The sequence below is a fragment of the Garra rufa genome, chromosome 19, assembly GCF_049309525.1.
Source record: "Garra rufa chromosome 19, GarRuf1.0, whole genome shotgun sequence".
In the NCBI taxonomy this organism is placed as follows: Eukaryota; Metazoa; Chordata; class Actinopteri; order Cypriniformes; family Cyprinidae; genus Garra; species Garra rufa.
Window position 1 is genome coordinate 26,102,218 of NC_133379.1, and position 23,910 is coordinate 26,126,127.

Genomic DNA, 23,910 nt, shown 5'->3' on the forward strand with positions numbered 1-23,910 from the left:
TTTTAACATTTATATTTATACATATAACTAAGCCATGCAAACAAATATGTTGAGGTAATTTTTTTTATTGTGTTCAAATATTTTGATTTTACCACCTAGTTATACTGCATTAAGTGTAAAACAAAGGATTTGATAGACAGAAATATGTTATTATAGTAATTATAATAGAGAGAAACTATGCCCTCTGGGGGGCGTTTTACCCCTCAGTGTAGGGGGCGTTTTACCCCACAAGCTATGTCTTTTTTTTATGTTTGCTGTTGATACCTGTTTTGTTCGATTTGTTCTGTGCATTTTGTAATTTCTGTTTGTTATTGCAAAAAAAAAAAAAAAAAAAAGTGGTTACCATGGTACAATTTTACAACCCCCTTTGCAACAAAGTTTATCCCAAGTTTAATCTCCCATAACTCAAAAGCAACACAATTTGATGTCACACCGACAAACTTGTTTGTCTTTTAGTTAAATGTTGTTTTGTATTCCCAAATTGTGCCTAGTGATGTTATTCAAAAGATAAACTAATGCCAAAACCCTGTTAACAAACGCCCACAGCACATGATTAACATACGTTGATTGACGCTCGGATCAAACCACAGAAGCGGCGCGGATAGAGGTGAACGCGAGTGCTTCCGGGTGGCGGCTCTAAACTGTGCGTCCCCGCATTCAAAGGTCGCTCATTGATGCTCTGTCTCGACTCGGTGAGAATTTCAATCCTTCATTATCGATTTGTGCCACCTTGTCATTTCATCGCAAGAAATGCATTAGGGCATACTGCTTTGATCTTGAAATGCAAACGACAGCCTGCAGTTATTGTTTCTGCTTAACGTTAGCTATCAAGCTAGTGTGTTACAAAAAGAAAATGAAGGGGAAATGAGCTCTTGTGCCCGCCTTCTGTCGGCTCAACGATCCCGAAGCCGCATTACTCTTCCGAAAATAAGCCATGCAAACTCAAGCATTTGATGTAGTGTTGTAAAACAGATTTCAATGAATAGGGCTGGTGTGTTTAAGACGCGTTATATGAATGAAAACACGTTAATGCGGAAATTCTGCGTAAGGTTACCTTGTGCTGTTGAGTTGATTGAATGAATGACTTTCGCATTGACCAATAACAAACTCTAGGGTCGACACAAGGACGTGCACCGTTATTTGGATACTATCAGGTTTCCCTCCTTCATCGTATATGTTGAATATTCCAAGTTTGCAAACCGTGTAAAGTTACTGCACGTTGCCCCAAATCTGATAAAGACTTATGTCACTTCTCTGGTCCGCTGACGTGGGGCTAGCATTAGATTGTAGTTGGCACCATAATCCAATAGTCTGTCTGCACATGTTTAATTAAATCGGTGATTTGATTGTTTCCCACGCCTTCATACATGCAGAACCACTGCAGTGCTTTGATGTGTGGGATGCATGTCTAAAAAAAGGAAAATTACACAGACGTTCACTGGTGTATAAGTGGAAACTATGTTTTACTGGCACATTCCATCCATGAATACACTACACTTGGAGTTCCTTCCACACATTTTGTTGTGAGACATGTTGGTTATGTTTGAAAAAGGATTTGGTTAACATAAAATGTACCTTGCAGTTCATTTTAAATGCATCCAATGTCTGTATCACCCATTGACCTCATTGTTAAAATGTGATCAAGAACTATTTGGTCCTAAACTAGATTTTCAATGTCAGGCTTTGTTTTGTACCCTTTTTGTGCCTGCTAGTTATTTTTACCCAAGTGTTTTTCTTTTTATGTATTTTGCATATTCTGGAGCTGACTCTTGCAGACAGTGTTTATGGTGTTGTAGGCGATAAAGGACCTATAAGGTCTTCTGCTACTGTATGACCTGCACTGGGCCACTTTGAAAAACCCTTATCACCTTCATATGCGATAGTCCTTACATAAACAAACACACTTCTACACTTTTCAGTGTTTTCAGCCTTAGTGTGACCTTGACTGTTTCTACCCTGTGGATTAATTATTCTGTTTTGTGTTACTACAAATAGACTTGCAAAGAGCAATGACAATCTTTAGAATAATTAAGGAAAGCTGTGTAATAAAATATTCTTTTTAGTAGGGCTGCACGATTAATCGAACGATGTTGTGAGGTGCGTTTAGTCAATGAAGCCGGTACTTTGATTAGTAGTAAATCTCCATCAGGTGCGTTCAGCTGGAGCGTTCAGAGGCGTAAATCACTGACAAGCTACGCCAAATCGATTTTGAGCTCGATTTGACGTAGCTTGTCAGTGATTTACATCTGTGTATTAATTGCCGCTCCAGCTGAACGCACGTGATGGAGATTTACTACTAATCAAAGTACCGGCTTCATTGACTAAACGCGCCTCACAACATTGTTCGATTAATCGTGCAGCCCTACTTTTTAGTAAACATTTTTGTAAAATTGGGTACAAAATAAAGCCTGAAATTCCTTTACAATGCTAGTTTGAGACCAATTGTTGTTTTGTAGTTTTTGTAAAATGATCAATTTAATTTTTACTTTTATTTTTGCAAATCACATTTTGAATAACTGTTTTATGATTAAAAATGTCTAGAAATCATGTCAAATTCCAAGCATCAAAAAGTTTTAAGAAACAACTGAACATTTCATCTGTGCGCATCTAACTGCTTCCTCCTAGCAGAAAAGAAAATTATATTGCTTCACTTTTTCTAGGCATTCATTTTCCCATGATATCTTTCTGTCTTAGCTTTTACTATTTTGAACAATGACTGAAAACTTGTGTAATGGGCATTGGGCACTTCTCATGTTTATTTCCATCTTATAATGAATCGCTGCTTGTTTACTCAAAACTGTAAGTTGCTTTTGATAAAATGAAAAATGATGATTTAAATTGTTAGTGACACACAATATTTCAAGGGGTGTTATGCTTTTTGATATATTTGTGTAGAAACGGTCACCTTTTTTTTCAGGCTTCTTTGATATATATAGTAAAAAAAAAACATCTCTACGTAAAGAAAAAATATATCTCTTGCATCATTATGAATAGCGTTGCAATCACTTTTGAAACTTTTAATAAAAGTCTACATTTACAAACAAATTGCATTGACATACGCTGCCATTCAAAAGTTTGGATCAGTAGATTTTTAATGTTGTTTTAAAGAAGTTTCTTATGCTCATCAAGGGTGTTTACCTGATCAAAAATACAGGAAAAAAAAGTTTATTCCTTTAATTAAAGCTGTACTTTCAGCATCATTACTCCAGTCTTCAGTGTCACATGATCCTTCAGAAATCATTATAATATGCTGATTTATTATCAGTGTTGAAAACAGTTGTGCACTGTGACACTTTGATGAATAAAAAGTTAAAAAGAACAGCATTTATTTAAAATAGAAACTGTTCTAACAATATACACTGCCGTTCAAAAGTTTGGGGTCAGTACATTTTTATTCTTTCTTTTTTTTTTTCGAAAGAAATTAATACTTTGATTCAGCATGGATGTGTTAAGTTGATAAAAAGTGATCGCAAAGATGTATATTATTAAAAAAGATTTATATTTTGAATAAATGCTGTTCTTTTTAACTTTTTATTCATCAAAGAATCCTGAAAAAGGTATCACAGGTTCCAAAAAAATATTTGTCAGCCAGCATAAATAATTCTAGAATTTTTTTTAGAATGATTTCTGAAGGAACGTTCAGCTTTGCCTCACAGGAATAATTTCTGTTTTAAAGTATATTCAATTAGAAACCACTGTTTTATGCTATAATAATAACATTTAGCAGTGTTATGTTTTTTCTGTATTTTTGATCAAATAAATGCAGCCTTGATGAGAATAAAAAACTTTAAAAAACGCCTTTCTGATCCCAAACTTTTGATTGGCAGTGTATGCTCTATGAATGTTCTAGGACATAGTGACCTAATGCCCTGTTCACCCACTTTGTTGGACATGTGAGCATATGTGTGTCACCTTGGAGGTGGGTAAACATCTGCGCTGCAGTGACGGGCAGACTAGAGCATTGTGGGAAAGGTCAGCCGGCTTACTTTTTTCTTTCTCTATCTCTCTCACTCACATGTAGGAGGAGGGTCGTTCCAACTGCACAGCTCCTCCTTGTGTCTCCGATGGCGAGTCTTCTGCGTGTGGTAGCCGCCAGCTGTTCCAGCCCGCTGTTCTCCGGGCTGGCCTGTGCTAAGAGTGTCCGGACGGTGAAAACACCATGTGTGCGGTTCTTCAGGACCCATCAAGCTCTCTCTCGCCTCACTAGTCCAGGTAACGGTGCTACTGTCATATAACACATTCTGTTGAGGACATTCAGTTTTAGTAATTGGACAACTTGAGGACATTTAATCATATTTAATGATATGTTTCCTTCAGTATACATTGAAACCTTGAGGACTGTTGTGTATACACATAATTTGTTTTACCTCAGCAGATTTTGTTTTAAAGCATGACAAAAGCAAATGAAACTTTCCCAAACTTCTTTCTACTCTTCTACTAATGTTAGCAGTCCATGTGTAGTGACCCTCAAGGTCACTGTGTCCCTCCCCTACTTGTTCTGCCACTGTTACCTGCATTGAATGTCTCAGGATATGAATGAGTGTACTGTAAGTGACCTGTGTAGCATACTGGCTGCTTGGATACAGCATGTGTTGGAGACCTGCCATTTTTTTTTTTTGAGACGGGGAAGAATGGTAATGACAGCTGAGGCAGGTTATTTCTGGCACTGTGTCAGCTGTGGCACAGCTCATGCAGGAGAGTGCCTGCTGGGAAAAGAAACACATGTCTATGGTGACTGCCAGGAGTCAGTGTGGTTATAAGAGGTTTGTGGGCCTCAGATGTTCACTTTGCTTTCAGTTGCATTTGGAAATGATTGTTTTGTAGTTCTTTTGAAAGAAGTCTCTTATGCTCACAAAGGCTACATTTATTTGATCAAAAATACAGTATTCCTCTGATGCAAAGATATATTTCCAGCAGCCATTATTCTAGTTTTCAGTGTCACATGATCCTTCCGAATCCTTCAGATTATTATTTTTAAATGATTCTTTGTTAAATAGAAAGTTAAAATGGTGTTTATATGACATAAAAAATAAACATGATAAATGTCTTTACTGTCACTTATGATGGATTTAATGAGTAAAAGAATTGTTTTTTGGTTACACGTTATTTTGATGGTCATCTTTAGACGTTCCATTAACTACAAAGTAACTTTGCAACCACATGTCAACTCCCTATCATTAGAGTAGTAGTTGTAGTAGTAGTTTGGTTAGGGTTAGTAGAACAAGTTGAAATGTAGCTAAAGTTACGTATAGTTATTAGAATGTCTAAAATAGACTATCAAAATAAAGTTGTGTTTTAAAGGTATGTGTTATTAATAAATCTTGCCATTTCAGATTTGACTCTGACTTAGGGCTGGGCGATAATTCGATAACGATAATTATCACAATATAGTTTTTTTTCGATAAAACGCACTATGCGTAACGATGCACATCCGCATGCCGCACGCAGTATTTAGTTTACAGCCACAGGGCTCTAGAGTGCGACCATTTCACTCGCATTTGCGACTAAAAATTAGTACGTGCGAAAAAAAAAAAAAATTTAGGAGCACCATGTGCGACTGATCCGATCAGCATATTTGTGTTTGCGCTCAGCGGAGCTTCAAAGGTTTCTACTTGTTTTTGCAACGTTGAGTAATGTATCACAGACATATCTCACCAATGCTTTCATAAATAAATTGTAGAGAGAAAACAAAGTGTAGAGAGAGTGTAAATAAGAGACTGATTGTGCAGTAAAGAGAACGTCGTTGTTTATAATAGAGCTTTTGTGATATGGCGAACTAAGATGAGTGACAGCTTTTATTAATTTTTAAGGGAGTTTGTAAATGAGATATTGATCTGATACAGCAGTTAAATAAACAAGAAGTTATTATTAAGTGACTTACATTGTCTGACTAGAATTTTGCTCTATTTCATCATCAAAAGTAGTCTGAAACAAGTCACAACTGCGCGCATCTTCATTCAAACACAGCGGTGTTTCGTTTATGAATGAATGAGCGTTTTAAACGAATCTAGTGAAATGATTCAGTTTCCCATTCATAAAGAGAGTCACTTGCTTTATTCCCGAATGAACCATCCGTTCGAACGAATCAAATGAATATGATGATTTAGTAATTAAATCAGTGTCTTACCGCCACCTGCTGGCAGATCTGTTCAGTTATTTTAATCTTTAATATTTCTGTATTCAAAATGTTTTATTTAAAACATTAATCTCAACATGAATTTATGATAATTTTGATTGCACTCATGTCACTTCTGAGCCTCATTAAACATACAAAAAGGTAAAAACAAAGGTAAATAAACAAAATTCCCCTGTAAATCACTTTGAGGAGTCAAATATTACATCGTAATAGGAAGGCAAAATATTTTTATCAGATTTTTGATTATTGTTTAGAATGCGCTCCTAAATTTTTTAGGCTAGCAAGAAAAGTCATTATTTTTTTATTTATATTTATATTTTTTTATTTATACAAAATGTGTTAAATCAGCTGCACAAAGGGATTGGCATGCTGAAAAGATTTGTCTATTCTTATTTTTGTTGAATGATAAATATAATTAAAAATCACTGTGCATTTACAGTCAGCTTGTGTTGTATCATATTACAGTTCTTATTTTTTTATAAAAACGTTTTATATATATTCTATTAATATTAATAATATTGTATTCTATTGATGTTGATTTTACTAGTAATATTCTAATCTGTATTCTACCTCAATTGATCATTGTTTGGAAATTATTTGTCATGTTCTGACAATAAGCCATAAATAATAATTAACTGTCTAGTTTTTCTTTCGTTCAGGAGTAAAAATCTGCCTTTAAAATGGATAGATATAAAGATTTGACATTTATTGTGATAATTATCGATATCGACTGATATGAAAAAAAATCGTGATAATTTTTTTTGCCATATCGCCCAGCCCTACTCTGACTTTATGCTCATGTCACAGAATAGTTACTTGTTGTCTACAAAAACCAGAGTTCATATACATGGTTTTGCATGAGATAATTCTAAAAGTATCTGTTTTGACTCATATGCCATACTGAATTAAAAGTTCACTCCTGAATTAAAATATCCTGATAATTTACTCATGTCATCCGATGTTCAAGTCTTTCTATCTTCATTTGAAAAGATATAAAGGTTTTTGAGGAAAACATTCCAGGATTTGTTTTTCCATAAAAATGGGAGCCAATGGGTTGAAGGTCCAAATTGCAGTTTCAATGCAGCTTTAAATGGCTCTACATGATCTCAGCTGAGGTATAAGGGTCTTATCTACTGAAACGATTGGTCATTTTCTAAAAAAAAAAAAAAAGAAATTATGGACTTTTTAACCATAAATGCTCATCTTGGACTTGCTCGTTGTCCATAACTTTGCACATACAAAAAATGTTACTTTTACATTTACTTTACATTTACAAAAAAATGTAGGGTAGATCTAATTTTCCTCTAACTTTAATGTCATCCTACAGTTTTTTGGTAAATGGCATTTGACTTTCTTTGCACATTCAATTTGTAAACGGAGTCGGTACTTCCACCTACATCACGCACGACCTTCATGCAATGAATTTAGTCATGGATGCAGAGCCTAGTGCAAGACAAGCACTTGTGTTTAAAACATATATAAATTTAAAAAAAAAATTCCGAAAATGATCATTTTGCTAGATACAACCCTTATTCCTCAGCTGGGATCTTGTAGAGCCCTTTTTAGCTGCATTGAAACTGCAATTTAGCTCTTCAACCTGCTGATCCCTATTGAAATCCACTATATGGAGAAAATTCAGGAATTTTTCCTCCAAAAACGATTTCTCTTTGACTGAAGAAAGAAAGTCATGAACATCTAGGATGACATGGGGGTAAGTAAATTATCAGGAAATTTTAATTTTGGAGTGAATTATCAAACTGCATTTGATAAAATATCAAAGAAGTCCAAGACACCAAAGGATGGTGGCTTTCATATATATTTTAGATATGGCCGAAGTGTCCAAATACTTTTTGAATTGCTTTGCTGTCTTTGGCCCAGTTTAACAGCCCCCAGGCAGCTCAAGTCTATGATTCACATGAGCTCAAGTTGTTGTTATCTATAGATCAGGCCTGTGGTGGAATTTTCCACAAGCGACCTGCTACCAATAGCAGGACATGTCTTGGATGACTTCTTCAAAACACATAAAGTAGCTTTGCATAAAATTCAAATTGAGTTACTTTATTATACATCTTATAACACAGGAATGCTTTGTTTTACAGCTTTAATTCTCAGTCATATTTTAAAATTATGACTGTAGAATTTGACCTGTTGCAAAGTCACAGTAAAAAGTCCACAAGTTTTACAGGGATGTCATGGACCTACAGTTCATGACAAAGGTCTCAACGGTTTTAGACATTTCTTTAGAATCACGCATTGGTTTTTATGAACCACTTCACCAGTTGTTAGTCTGACTCTTATCTTTATTGTACCGCATTTCTCTTTGACTTCTCCTTGTGTTCAAAATGGAAAGTCTGCACAGTTAGAAATGGTGCAAAGAGATACTGGCCACGAGAGAAGCCTGAGATCAGCTTTTCACACATCACTGTTTCTGTGGTTATTAGGTTCTTTAAACTGTTCATGAGGCTTTAGTCATATACAGTTGAGGTGAAAAGTTAACATATTCCTTGCAGAATCTGCAAAATGTTAATTATTTTACCAAAATAGGAGGGATCATACAAAAAGTATGTTTTTTTTTTATTAAGTACTGACCTGAACGTCTTCTATGTGAGTCCACAAGAGAAAATGGTTAAATTTATAAAAATGACCCTGTTCAAAAGTTTACATACGCTTGATTCTTAATACTGTTGTTACCTGAATGATCCACAGCTGTACTTTTAATTTTTTTTTTTAGTGATAGTTGTTTGTCCTGAACAATTAAATTGCCCACTGTTCTTCAGAATAATTCTTCCGGTCCCACAGATTCTTTGGTTTTTCAGCATTTCTGTGTATTTGAACCCTTTCCAACAATGACTATGATTTTGAGATCCATCTTTTCACACTGAGGACAGCTGAGGGATTCATGCAGCTATTACAGTAGTTCAAATGCTCACTGATGCTTCAGAAGGAAACACGATGCTTTAACAATGTGGGTGAAAACTTTTCGAATTTGAAGATCAGGGTAAATTGAACTTATTTTGTTTTCTGGAAAACATGTATCTTCTGTAGCTTCTAAATGAAAACATTGATGTTTGATGTTTGAAAAATGATGTTTAGGCAAAATAAGAAAAATGTACACATCTTCATTCTGTTCAAAAGTTTTCACCCCTAGCTCTAATGTGTGGTTTTTCCTTCTGGAGCATACGTGAGTGTTTGAAGATGGAACTCAGAATCATAGAGTCATTGTTGGAAAGGGTTCAAATACACAAAAATGCTGAAAAACCAAAGAAGTTGTGGGACCTGAAGGATTTTTCTGAAGAACAGCAGTTCACTGACGCTCTGGTTGATTCTGTAATTCCGTGTTACTTACTGCAGGCATTCCATACAAACAACTGACTGTTGGCGTGCCCAAGGAGATCTTTCAGAATGAGCGTAGAGTGGCCATCTCTCCCGCTGGAGTGGAAGCTCTCATCAAGCAGGGCTTCAATGTTGTGGTGGAGTCTGGCGCTGGAGAATCTGCCAAGTTCTCCGATGACATGTACACCAAGGCAGGAGCCTCCATCAGAGACATGAAAGATGTCTTTGCATCTGATGTTCTGCTTAAGGTAGTGTTAAATAGATTCATTTGTATTATCTTCGCCTAGCTGAGTGCTGAGTCTTCATTAATGACCAATCTCTCCGTCCGTTTACCACAGGTGCGTGCCCCGATGTTGAACTCCGCTCTAGGAGTTCATGAGGCTGACCTCATGAGTGAAGGAGCCACCCTTGTTAGTTTCATTTATCCTGCTCAGAACCCTGAGCTCATGGACCGGTTGTCCCAGCGCAGAGCCACCGTCCTGGCCATGGACCAGGTGCCCCGTGTTACTATTGCTCAGGGTTATGATGCTCTCAGCTCCATGGCCAACATTGCTGGGTAATGCCAATTTTTTGAGTGTGTATTGTGTTATACGATGATGGTGATATTAGTACTAATAGTGCTTTCTTTTTCTTTTTTTTTTTTCTTTTTTTTTTTTTGTAAGGCAAGACACTACAGGCAAAACCATTGTTTTTGCACTGGTCAATTTTGAGATTTTGATTCCATAACTTGCCTTTTTTCAGACTAGTGGAAATAAAACATTCAAAATACACATTTAAATGTTTATTTCATTATGATTTATCTATTCACACATGTAGATTTTATTTTGAGATTTTTTTTTTACTTAATCTTGTTTTGTATTTATTTTTTTATTTTTTTATCTTTTGGTTAATTAATCTTTTAGATGTGTTAATTTCTGTCTTGTTTTGTATTTTATTCATTGTTATTTAGTTTGTTTCAGTTTTTAGCTTGGGTTTATGTTTTATTTTATTTTGTTTTACTTTTGTTATTTCTGTTTTATTGTTTTTTTATTTTGTATTGTTTTACATTTTATTTCATTTTTTAGCTTAGGTTTTTTTTTTTTTTGTTGTTTTTTTACATTTTATTTATGTATTTATTTATTTGTTGTTTATGTTTTTTTATTTTTTTGTTTTAGTTTGTTGTTTTTTTTTCAGGATTTTTAATTGTACTTGTTTTTATTTTATTTTGTTTAACTTAGGTTTATTTTTTTGTTTATTTTATTTTTTATATATATTTTTTGTTTTATTGTTTTTATTTTTGTTTTTCATTTTGGGGTCTTGCCTAAATTTATTTAGAATTTTTTTTTTTTTAAGTTTTTAGCTTAGGTTTATGTTTTTTTTTTTATTTTGTTATTATTTTTTTTTTAATATTGTATTTTTTACACTATGTATTTATTTATTTGTTGTTGTTTATTTAATTTATTTATTTTATTTTTTTGTTTTGTTTTGTTTTTTATTTCTTCAGGATTTTTAATTGTACTTGTTTTTTTTGTTTTTTAACTTACCCTTATGTTATTGCTTTTTATTTTATTGTTAATAATTTTTTTTGTTTTGTTTTATTGTTTTTTTATGTTTTATTTTATGATTTTATTTGTTTTTTTTTCATTTTAGGGTCTTGCCTAAATTTATTTTATTTATTTTTTAATAATGATTATTTATTTTGTGGGAAATACTTGACAAATAGTCAGATTTCACAGGCCGGTCTGCTATGACCTTTTTACCGAAATCTTGAATGCAATTGGTGTCAACAAATGTATCTTGATTCCTGCCTCATCAGCAGCTGTGACTGATGTATGTCTGTTTTTCTTGGCAGCTATAAAGCTGTGGTCCTGGCAGCTAACAACTTTGGCCGTTTCTTTACCGGTCAGATCACAGCTGCAGGGAAAGTTCCTCCTGCTAAGGTATGCATTGGCATAACCGCACACACGTCCTAAATGTTTTTTTTTTTTATTTGAGTTTGCTTGATTCATTGCTCTACACTTTTCACATTACATCTTGGATGAAGATATTAGCATAGTCCCAAATTGGATTTTTCTGTTTATTTCAGTTTAAATTTTAAAAAGGCTGTTCTTATTGGCAGGTGTTGATCATTGGAGGTGGAGTGGCTGGGTTGGCCGCTGCTGGCTCTGCCCGGGCTATGGGTGCCATTGTCAGGGGATTTGACACCAGGTAAAAAGTCATACAACTTATGTATTTATTTATTTTTAAATATATACAGTTGCAATCAAAATTATTCAATCCCCCCAGAGACTGTAGTACTTTACAAATGTTTTTTGCTCTTTCTGAAGATCCAGGACTAAATTGCATCTACAACAGTTTTCTGGCATATTAAAAAGTGATAATGTCAATATATAATTTAATGTTTTTTAGTTATAGGATTTTTTTTATAACACAGCTTTATAACACAAAATTATTCAACCCCTATTCAACATTGCTGTTTTAAGACAGTTATTTTTATGGTCAGGAACTAAATTGTCTTAAGCCTTTACAAACTTATTCAAAATGGAATTAGCTTGGGGCGTTAACATAGTATACTCTTAGCCCATGCATGTGCTGATAGGGAGTAGCAAATATGGTAAAGTCAACAAAGCTCACACAAAATCAATAGAGAAGAAATAGTTTGCTATATTAGAAAGTCTAAAACTACATGAAGATGTCTAAGACATTGCAAGTCCCTAGAGACACAGCTGGCAACCGTATTCCTTAGATTTAATGTGTGTTGAACCAGAAAACCTTTGAGGCTGTTGAACAAAAAAGCACAATATCATAAAATGTTTGATCAGATCAACTGAGAAAAACTCGCAATCTACAGCCAAAGAATTGCAAGATGACCCGACGAAAGGAGGAAAAATATTTAGATGCTGTGTATAAGAAGAACACTAGACAAGTATGGTCTTTATGTTGAGGAATCTTGCTGAATACCATTCTTGACCAAGAAGAACAAAAAGCTGACTTGACATGCTAAAATTCATTTATTTAGAGCTGTGGAGTTCTGGAAGAGTGTTTTATGGAGTGATGTGTCCAAACTGGAACTTTCTGGGCGTATGGATCAGCAGTATGTCTGGTGCAAAAATGACAAAGCTTATAAGCAGAAGAACACCATCTCCATCATCAAACATGGAGGTGGGCCAGTCCTGTTATGGGGTTGTTTTACTGTAGCAGGAAGTGGAAAACATGACCATACAAAGGATATCATGGATTTATGAAAGTATAAGACCATTTTGGCAAACACTGTGATGCCTTTTGTGCAAAGTCTGAAGCTAATAATCAATGGACTTTCCTGCAGGACAATCATCCTAAAGTATACGTTCAAATCTACTTACGCTTGGTTTAGGAATCTGTCATAGAATGTTTTGAAGTGGCCTGTTCAGTTTCCAGATTTAATTCTCATTGAAAATACATGGGTGAATTTGAAAAGTAAAAACAAAAGATTATCAGTGATCTGAAAGCTTTTTCAGGGGAGGAATGGCCCAAGATTGCAGTAGAGAGGTGACAGAAGCATCTAAGCACTTCCAGGTAGTGTTTATTGGTGGTTTTAAAGAATAAAAGATTCTACACCAAATTTACTTTCAGGGGTTGAATAATTTTGAACATGAATGTTTAGAGCCAATTAGATTTTTTTGTCATTATTCATCAACTTACGTTCTCAGAATTACTCAAATGTGTATTAAATGTGTAACTTTCTTTAATAGTATACTCATGCCTTTGTTGAATTGTTTTCACAAAATTGTTCTCTGCAGCAAAATGTCTGATATGTCATTCTGATAAATGTCAAAATATATATGTGTGTATACATGAATATCTTTTCAATATATTGTAAAATATATTAAAATAGGAAAGTTGTTTTAAGTTGTACAGCATTGTTCAGAATATAAGATGACCCTGATTATAAGATGACACCCGTTTTTCAAACTGTACCTTTTGGGGGAATTATTATTATTATTATTATTTTTTTTTTGGAAAACCAAATCTGGTTTTATTAAGAATAATTTATTTACTTTTTTTTTTTTTTTTGAAAACCAAATCTGGTTTTATTAAGAATAATTTATTTACTTTTTTTTTTTGAAAACCAAATCTGGTTTTATTAAGAATAATTAAGAATAATTTATTTACTTTTTTTTTTTTTTTTTTTTTTTTTTTTTTTTTTGAAAACCAAATCTGGTTTTATTAAGAATAATTTATTTACTTATACTAACATGACAGTCACAAAGTCACAAAAACTTTTCTCTTTCTTTTGTTTTCACTCGCAAACTTCTAACATTACAACAACCATGACATTACGTATTTCTTGCCACACTCATTTTATGGATTGTTTTTGCCTCCTGTTGTTGTGACTGTATTATTGACATGTCAAAGTCTAGACCCTCAATATAAGATGTCCGGATGATGATCAGATGTATTTCCAAGAAAAAAACATTGTGTTATATATGGACCAATGCGGTAATAGTACACAATATTAGTGTATTTTTAATAATACATGCAAAAACATTTAAAACGTTTCAGCTCCAAACTTTTTAAATTGTACACTGCTGTTCAAAAGTTTGGGATCAGTAAGATTTGTAATGTATTTTAAAGAATTGTCTTATGCTCATCAAGGCTGCATTTATTTGATCAAAAATACAGAAAAAAAACGTAATATTGTGAAATATTATTGTTGTTTAAAAATAATGTTTTTCTATTTTAATACATTTTAAATATAATTACAATAATATAATTTATTTCTCTGATGCAAAGCTGAATTTTCAGCATAATTTCTCCAGTCTTCAGTGTCACATGATTCTTCAGAAGTCACTCTAATACGCTGATTTATTACTATCATTATCAATGTTGGAAACGATTGTGCTGCTTATTTTTTGGAACCTGTGATATTTTTTTTTTCTTTTTTTTTAAGGATTCTTTGAATAAAAATTGAGAGCAGCATTTATTCTAAATATAAATCTTTTCGAACAGTGTAAGTCTTTGCTATCACTTTTTATCAATTTAACACATCCTTGGTGAATAAAAGTATTAATGTCTTAAAAAAAAGAATAAAAATGTACTGACCACAAACTTTTTAAAATGGTAGTTTATGTTACAAAATATTTGTATTTTAAGTAAAGTTGATACTTTTTTCAAGATTCTTCAACAACAAAAAAAAAAAGTTAAAGGTTTCAACAAAATATTAAGCAGCACAACTGCTTCCAACATTTATAATAAAACGGCATATGTGACCCTGGACCACAAAACCAGTCATAAGGGACATAAATAAGCAAAATTGCTGTATGGTTTGTTAGAATAAGAGAATATTTGGCTGAGATACGGCTATTTTTGACTATTTGAAAATCAGGAATCTGAGGGCGCAAAAAAAAAAATCTAAATATTGAGATAATCGCCTGTAATGTTGTCCAAATGAAGTTCTTAGCAATGCATATTACTAATCAAAAATTAAGTTTTGATATATTTACGGTAGGAAATTTACAGAATATCTTCATCGAACATGATCTTTACTTAATGTCCTAATGATTTTTGGCATAAAAGAAAAATGTATCATTTTTACCCACACAGTGTATTGTTGGCTATTGCTACAAATATACCGGTGCAACTTATGACTGGTTTTGTGGTCCAGGGTCACGTATTAGAATGTTTTCTGAAGGATCATGTGACACTGCAGACTGGAGTAATGATGCTGAAAATTCAGATTTGCATCACAGGAATAAACAATATTTTAAAATATATTCACATGGGAAAAAAAGTTGTTTTACATTGAAATAATTTTTTTTATTAAGTAAATACAGAAACTTCTTAAACACATGTAAAATCTTGCTGATCCCCAACTTTTGAACAGCAGCAGTGTATGTACTCTATGTAGGTGATGTTATTATGAATATGGTTTTACAACACTTTAAATGTTGTTTTTTTAAATATCTCAAATCAAGTTTCTATTTTTCTTTTCTGTTTCTAACCTACTGTAGGTTATTTGTCCAACTAACATGAAATTTGTCATGTATTATTAAACTTAAGGACACAAGGACAGTCTGAATACAGATGTCTCATTTGTGGTGCTAGGGGGCGCTATAATACAACCTCAGTGCTACATTGTTGTGCGTTCATAAAGGTTTACCACCACAACAACTTCATCACAATTGCCAAATGTGAATTGTAACATTTGTTCCTTTTTTCCAGTTTCTAACCCTGATGATTCTCACTTGCACCTAAATGTTCTATGTAATTTTTCACTTTTTTTTTTTTTCTACCTACAAATGCTTTTTTATTTCCAATTTTTGTCAGTATTTATAAATCTGAGTTTTGAGTCATCGTTCCGCTCTAGTTTCAATTTATGATGTTTGTTTTATCTGAAAACGTTTGTTTTTCGCTTTTCCAAAAACAAGAACATAAATAACAAGCTCTTGTGCAAGAAAACTCTGACGTCACTGCTAATCCTGCCAAAGTGGTTTGAAATGTACACATTAAAAAAAAAAAGAAAAGCTTAATCTAACTATGATTTATTGACTCTGATCTTACATCATGAGCCAAGTTTGGTGTATTTACTTAGTATTCACATCTTTTCTGTGCTTTGGAACATAAAATGTGAAACTTTTATCTGCTTGACTGATTCCACCAGTGTCAGTTCCAGCAAGCTTCCTCTCGGTGGCAGTGTTGCATTAGTCATTGAGTCTTGTCCTGTTCTAACAGAGCGGCTGCACTGGAGCAGTTTAAGTCTCTGGGTGCCGAACCTCTGGAGGTGGACGTGAAAGAGTCAGGAGAAGGCCAGGGCGGTTACGCTAAGGAGATGTCCAAGGAGTTCATCGAGGCAGAAATGAAGCTGTTTGCCAAGCAGTGTTTGGATGTTGACATTATTATCACTACCGCGCTCATCCCCGGTACGCACACCTGCAGTATTCACTCCCTTTCCATCTCCTCTTCCTCTTTTTTTCCATCGCATGCCCTCTTTGGCATGTATTCTTGCAGATAATAATTGATGTGGTGTTTGCACACTCTGATTTTCCCATCATTTGACATTTTAAAGGATGTGTTCAGCCAGAAATTAAGATTTTTCTTTATTTACACAGCCTTATGTTGTTAGAAACCTGTGTGTGGTAACTTTTTTTTTTCTTTCTGTAAAATGCACAAAATATTCTTTTTTTTTTTTTTTTTTTCTTAGCGATCATAGGCTGTCAAGCTCCAAATTGTCCGTATGTCTCTATATTTGCAGTATTCCAAGCCTTCTGAAGATATATGAAAGCTTTAAGTCAAAATCAACTAATTTCCTTCACGTTTACTGTTGCTCTGCACTAAATTATGATGTCCAATTTACATCATATGCTACATTTGATTTTAAAGGAGTAAAACACCACTTGCAATGTGGGATAATACACATTGTTCATTTACTTATACTACTGACATTGTAACAGTACAAAGCTGATTGAAAATTGGTGAACTTACTGTTTAAGTGCTTCAGCAGAAGATTGAAGATTTATTTTTGTTTTCTTTTTTTACACACTTTATTTTTTTGTTGACTTTCTCTTTTGTTTAGTGTTGTATTTTTGTTTTATAAATTTTTAAATTTTATTTAGTTTTATTTTTTACTCCGTTTTGATTTTTAGTTTTGCTTTTCATTTCATTTTGTATATTTTTTATTTTACTTTGTATTGTTTTAGTTAATTTTTGTTCTGTTTTTTAATTTCCTTTTTTAATTATATTGTATTGTTTTTTTTGTCCATTTTATTTTGTTGTTGTATATTTGTTTTTTTTGTTTTTTTTTTTGCATTTTTATATATATATATATATATATATATATATATATATATACTTCGTTTTCATTCATTTTCTTAATTTACTTTCATTTTTCTTTGTTTTATTTCGTTTAGTGTTGTTTCTTAATTGCATTTATTTATTTATTTAGTTTTGTTTGTTATTATAGCCAAAATCCAAATTCCCTCTGGAAACCTTTAGCTCTAATATGTCAACAAAATGACAATTTTGACTCTGGGTTTTTCTATTTAAGATTTCTGTTCTGGAAATATATACTTGTGCATTATTATTATAATTTTTTTAATTAGATGGTTCCTCAGTTGTATGTTGAACTATATTTCAGAGATCTTGTAATACAAGATGTATTATCCTGTAATTCATTGAAATTATGTCTAAGTAAGAGACTAACAGAAAATAGCTTAGTATATAGTGCACAAAACTTGTGGGTGAATTTTATAATGCTTTTATAGTGTTTTTTTTTTTTTGTCCATTTGGAGCTTGTCAGTCTCTGGTCATGAAGAACTTGGGGAAAAAAACAATGTTTCTTAAGTTCCTTTTGTTGCTTATCATGGAAAAATAACGACATTTCGGTTTACATGAGGGTGAGTAAATGTTTTCGTTTTGACTATTCTTCTAACCGTGATCCTGGTCTATCTCAGGATCCTTAAGTTGATGCTTGTATGACTTATGCTGGCATTTTAAAAGAGAAACAGATTACCTGGCATAACTAATTACGTGCAGCGTAATTACCAATTTAACAGCTCTGTGGCTGCAGATGTGCTTCATGTTTATTTGAAGCATGTTTTGTCTTAATCTCCAAGACTGAAAGCTAATAAAAATCAGGTGTCTATAGCAGAGAATGTTTATGAAGTTTCCTGAGTGTGTCAGAAGAGTTGTTTTGGGTCGCTCTTGCTTTAGATTGGCAGGGAGTTTTTCCAATTTGTGTTGCTTGTTCAGCACCGCTGGCATTTAAAGTCAGTTCCTGTGACTCTTGCATGCTTGTGCACACTGCTGGTGTCACTCCAATGTTATTTTATTTCCATCCCTGCAGCCACCAGTTGGATGTTTAGTACTTAGAAATTACATACCTGGCAGTTTTTAAGCACGCTCACATTGGTAAAACGCACACAATCTGTTCCACTTTTATCGGAATAGCGTTTTTCTTTTAAAACCAACAAGCCGCAAAGCAGCTTATCAGTATATTAGGTTGCACGGATAAAAGGCACATCAGAGGAGACTTATTAAATGCATATCAGTCATGGTTTTGGTTTACCAGTCTCACTGTGCTGAAATTATTATGCAGGTCGGAAGGCCCCTGTGCTGATTAAAAAGGAAATGGTGGAGACCATGAAAGATGGTTCAGTGGTGGTGGACCTGGCTGCAGAAGCTGGGGGCAACATCGAGACCACGGTTCCTGGAGAACTCTCCGTTCACAAAGTGAGTATACTTCAACAGAACAACAACCTGCGGGTCTTGCATGAGCTTCAAGTGTTTGTCAGGAATGTTCAGGGGTCAGTAAGGTATTTTAAAAAAGGGTTAAGCATTAAAGGGATAGTTCACCCAAAAACTACTTGCCTTTATGTCGTTCCAAACCCGTGGGAGCTTTGAATGTTACAATCCGAGAGCTTTCTGACCCAGCATAGAGTGCAATGCAACTGACATGTTCAAGGCCTAGAAAAGTTGTAAGGATGTCCTTAAAATAGTCCATGTGACCTCAGTGGTTCAACCTTAATGTTATGAAGCTATGAGTATGCTTTTTGTGCACAAATGAAACAAAAATAACCTCATTCAACCATCTCTTCTGGGTCACTCTCTGCCGCCATTCAGTACTAGAGTATTATTTCATTATTTTTGTTTAATTTGGCACAAAAAGTAATCTCGTAGCTTCATAAAATAATGGTTAAACCATCACATGAACTATTTTATCATTGTCCTTACTACCTTTTTTGGCCTTGAACGTGTCAGTTGCGTTGCTGTCTATGTAGGGTCAAAAAGCTTTCGGATTGAATCAAAAATATTTTAATTTGTTCTCAGATGATGAGCGAAGGTCTTACAGGTTTCGGAACGACATGAAGGTGAGTAATTAATGACAGAATTTTTAGTCTAGAACTATCCCTTTAAGATATTAAAATAGGAAGGTCTTGTAATATTTTACAATATTGTAGTTTTATTTTGTTAAATGCTGTATATAGTCTAAATAAATAAATGCAGTCTTGGTGACCATAAGCAGTGTTAATTTCATTGACAAATTATTTTTGTCATACTTTTCGTGAACGACATTTGAAAACATGATAACGAGAAACAAACTTTTTTGGAATGACAAACTATGGCGTAAATCTTTTGTCATTTTTGTCAAAGAATAAAAACGAGATGATGTTAGAGAGGGACAATTTGGATAGAGAGTTTCATTCAGAATGAATCTGCTCTATGGTTAGGAGGTTAGACATGTAAAGTCGTGGCCAAAAGTTTTGAGAATGACACACATATTAGTTTTCACAAAGTTTGCTGCTAAACTGCTTTTAGATCTTTGTTTCAGTTGTTTCTGTGATGTACTGAAATATAATTACGAGCACTTCATACGTTTCAAAGGCTTTTATCGACAATTACATGACATTTATGCAAGAGTCAGTATTTGCAGTGTTAGCCCTTCTTTTTCACCTCTGCAATTCGACTGGGCATGCTCTCAATCAACTTCTGGGCCAAATCCTGACTGATAGCAACCCATTCTTTCATAATCACTTCTTGGAGTTTGTCAGAATTAGTGGGTTTTTGTTTGTCCACCCGCTTCTTGAGGATTGACCACAAGTTCTCAATGGGATTAAGATCTGGGGAGTTTCCAGGCCATGGACCCAAAATTTCAATGTTTTGGTCCCCGAGCCACTTAGTTATCACTTTTGCCTTATGGCACGGTGCTCCATCATGCTGGAAAATGCATTGTTCTTCACCAAACTGTTGTTGGATTGTTGGAAGAAGTTGCTGTTGGAGGGTGTTTTGGTACCATTCTTTATTCATGGCTGTGTTTTTTTTGGGCAAAATTGTGAGTGAGCCCACTCCCTTGGATGAGAAGCAACCCCACACATGAATGGTCTCAGGATGCTTTACTGTTGGCATGACACAGGACTGATGGTAGCGCTCACCTTTTCTTCTCTGGACAAGCCTTTTTTCAGATGCCCCAAACAATCGGAAAGAGGCTTCATCGGAGAATACGACTTTGCCCCAGTCCTCAGCAGTCCATTCGCCATACTTTTTGCAAAAGATCAATCTGTCCCTGATGTTTTTTTTGGAGAGAAGTGGCTTCTTTGCTGCCCTTCTTGACACCAGGCCATCTTCCAAAAGTCTTGGCCTCACTGTGCGTGCAGATGCGCTCACACCTGCCTGCCTTAATGACAGCAATGAAATGCAGTGGAAAGTTTTTTTTTCGGGATTAAGTTAATTTTCATGGCAAAGAAGGACTATGCAATTCATCTGATCACTCTTCATAACATTCTGGAGTATATGCAAATTGCTATTATAAAAACTTAAGCAGTAAATTTTCGAATTTCCAATATTTATGTAATTCTCAAAACTTTTGGCCATGACTGTACATTTGAACTATATCGTAGCCTATTGATATATCTGGCGGGACATAAGTTGGCGTGCATTTGCTGCACGTCTCTCAAAAAGTTTAAAAATGTCAATATCTGGGAGTAAGAGAAGAGCAGACATATTGATAAACTTGACGACGCAAAAGAACTTAATTCAGTGCGGTTTTCTGAGTGCAGAAACAAAACAGCGGCTCTCACACAGTGCGCGAGTAATCTTTTGCATCGCATGAACGCATACACACAAAATGATGGGGAATTGTCCGTTTTGAGGAGTATTCACGTGAACACACTCTATATATCTGATATGTATAAGTACATTGCTTCCGTGACATTCATTCAGAGACAGCAGCCTAATTTAGTTGCTATTGTCTGTGGCATTGATGTTAATCAAGCAACAAAAGAAAAACAGAAAATCACTCACTGCTCTTGACTGAATCACTTTAGTAGCCCCAAAAAAGATTAATCTAAATTTATTTATAAAAATAAATATGTCTAATTGAAAGACTGAAGAATGTTATAAACAGGTTGTTTGAAAGAATTCTTAATTAGCCTATAAAACCATTGGTATTTCATTTAAAAGAAGACCGTGTTCTTGTTTCTTAATGAGAAGTAGTTTCATTTAATTCTAATATAAAGGCATGTTGCATGTCACAGTAGTTAAATCTGTGTGTGTCATGATAAAACCTTAATATCAAACCTATACAATGAGTTTGGTAATTTTAGAGAAATGCTTAAATGCATTACGCTTTAAATAAACCCATTTGATTTTAGCTAACTAGATCTACTTGGAAAACATGAACAGCACTAAAACAATTCAGATGACTAAAATATGACAAACTAAATTAGTCAAAAGACTATGACTAAGACTAAATCAAAATTAACGCCGAACATAAGAGACTTGTTTAGAAAACAACTGGAATCTTAACATTAATGTCTAGTCACATGTTTGTCTGTCTTATTTCATTAAATATTTTTCTGTACTTTCTTATAGGGTGTGATTCATATTGGCTATACTGATATCCCCAGTCGCCTCCCAACTCAGGCCAGCACGTTATACTCCAACAACATCACCAAACTCATCCGTGCCATCAGCCCGGACAAGGAAACTTTCTTCTTTGACGTCAAAAACCAGTTTGATTACGGCACAATGGACCACGTCATTCGAGGTTCAGTAGTTATGCAGGTAAACCCTTTTTTATGCAATGTTTTATTTATTTTTTTAGCTACAAGAGGACACTTTTAATGGTGTTTCATTTTATAGGTCACATCTTAAATCAGTAAAACATTTCTTTCAATTACATACAGAATTTGACACTTAAGCATCTAGCAAAATTACATTTTTCAATTGCAATAGAATCTGTGGGTGCCACAGCTGTCCCATGGGAACATGTCCAACTTTGAGATTTGACATTTGACTAGTATCTATCTTTTTCTTCAATGCGGAGTGAGACTTCAGCTTCATTATCTACTAGAGAGAAATAACTAGACAAATAACAACGTGCATCAAATGGTAAAACTGTTTGGACTACAAACCACGGTGTTCATAATTAAAGATATAAAAATAAAAATTTACTTACCCCCATGTCATTCAAAATGTTCACGTCTTTCTTTCTTCAGTCGCAAAGAAATACATTTTTTTTGAGGAAAACATTTTAGGATTTCTCTCCATATAGTGGACTTCAATGGTGCTCAACGCATTGAAGGTTAAAAATGCAGTTTCAGTGCCGCTTCAAAGGGCTCTACATGATCCCAGTCGAGGAATAAGTGTCTTATTTAGTGAAACAGTCTTTTGCTTTCTTAAAAATGCTGCACTCCGGTTCAAGATGGTTTAGGGTATGTGGAAAAGCTCCTATCTCATTTTCTCCTCCAACTTCAAAATTGTCCTGCATCCAGGGTTTCCGCGGGGTCTTAAAAAGTCTAAAATTTAAAAATCAAAATTTTAGGCCTTAAAAAGTCTTAAATTCGCTGTTCTAGGTCTTAAATAATTTTACACAGGTCTTATTTTTCCGATGTCCATGTAACGCTACCTCTAATGCTCATTTAAATTCTTTTTCTGTTGTTTCCGTGGTGTTGTAGTTCTTTATTTCACTATTCCAAATATAATTTGCTGAATTTAAACTACAAATGAGACCAGCATGCAATAGCCAATCAGCTTTCTGTTATTGGCGCGAGTCTCTCTCGGATTGTACCGCAGAAGTCAAATGGATTTAACTTTTTAGCTATGAGGAAGTGCAAGTTTAGCGAAACTGGGCTTGGAAAAACTGAATATAGGGCTTGGCTAAGGCCAGTTGCTAACAACTGTAGATTTTTTTCTCCCTCTGTGGAAGTTTCTGCGTCTTCAGACAGAATCGCAGTATTTATATAACATTTATAATATATATATTTATAAATCAATAAATGTATTTAAAACATTAATCTCACTTTTAATTTTGCAGTGTAAATTATGTAATCTCACTGCTAACAGCCATTTAGAATTTATTGATAAATTCATAAAATAAATTTCAAAGGTACGCATACATTTCAAAAGTAAAAAAAAAAAATCGCTTCAGAATTTTTTTTTTAAAATCAGATATTTCTAGTGGTACTTTTATGGGGATATTTTGTGTGGAATAGTATCTGCTGATATGGAAAGTTCACTGTATATCGTAGTAATAAATTTAATTTATGACAGCCATGAAATTTTGTTTACTTTTTACATTAAACACATTAAATATCACATATGCATGTAATATAATATCTATTTCCATTACAGGTTTAGGTCTTAAATTTCATATAAGGTGGTATTAAAAAGGTCTTAAAAAGTCTTAAATTTCACTTGTTCATATCTGCAGAAACCCTGCCTGCATCACTGTAGAAATAAAAGTGAATGCTCAAAAGAGGTCAAATGCCCTTTACGAAAAAAGGTAAAACAGTGATGTAGGATGATTTTGAAGTTGGAGGACAAAATGAGATGGGAGTTTTTCGACCAACCCTAACTTTCTTGAACCGGAGTGCAGAGAGTACATATGCACGTCACAGAGCTAGACAAGATGAGCATTCGTGGTTTAAAAGTGTTTAAATATACGTTTTTGGTTGTTGTTGTTTTTTTTTAGAAAAAACTGATTGTTT

At 34.0% G+C, this 23,910-nt stretch overlaps 1 protein-coding gene across 1 annotated transcript in view; it reads left to right on the forward strand.

Annotated features, from left to right (window-relative positions):
* The first annotated feature begins 597 nt into the window (after positions 1 to 597).
* LOC141292712 (NAD(P) transhydrogenase, mitochondrial-like) overlaps positions 598 to 23,910 on the forward strand; it is a 62,816-nt gene continuing 39,503 nt past the window's right edge. The window contains exons 1-9 of the mRNA XM_073824752.1: positions 598 to 692; positions 4,022 to 4,212; positions 9,488 to 9,717; positions 9,808 to 10,025; positions 11,301 to 11,388; positions 11,568 to 11,656; positions 16,160 to 16,347; positions 18,522 to 18,655; positions 21,794 to 21,985. Coding sequence (XP_073680853.1) covers positions 4,065 to 4,212; positions 9,488 to 9,717; positions 9,808 to 10,025; positions 11,301 to 11,388; positions 11,568 to 11,656; positions 16,160 to 16,347; positions 18,522 to 18,655; positions 21,794 to 21,985 — 1,287 coding nt within the window. The 5' untranslated portion in view covers positions 598 to 692; positions 4,022 to 4,064. The remainder of the gene's footprint in view (positions 693 to 4,021; positions 4,213 to 9,487; positions 9,718 to 9,807; positions 10,026 to 11,300; positions 11,389 to 11,567; positions 11,657 to 16,159; positions 16,348 to 18,521; positions 18,656 to 21,793; positions 21,986 to 23,910) is intronic.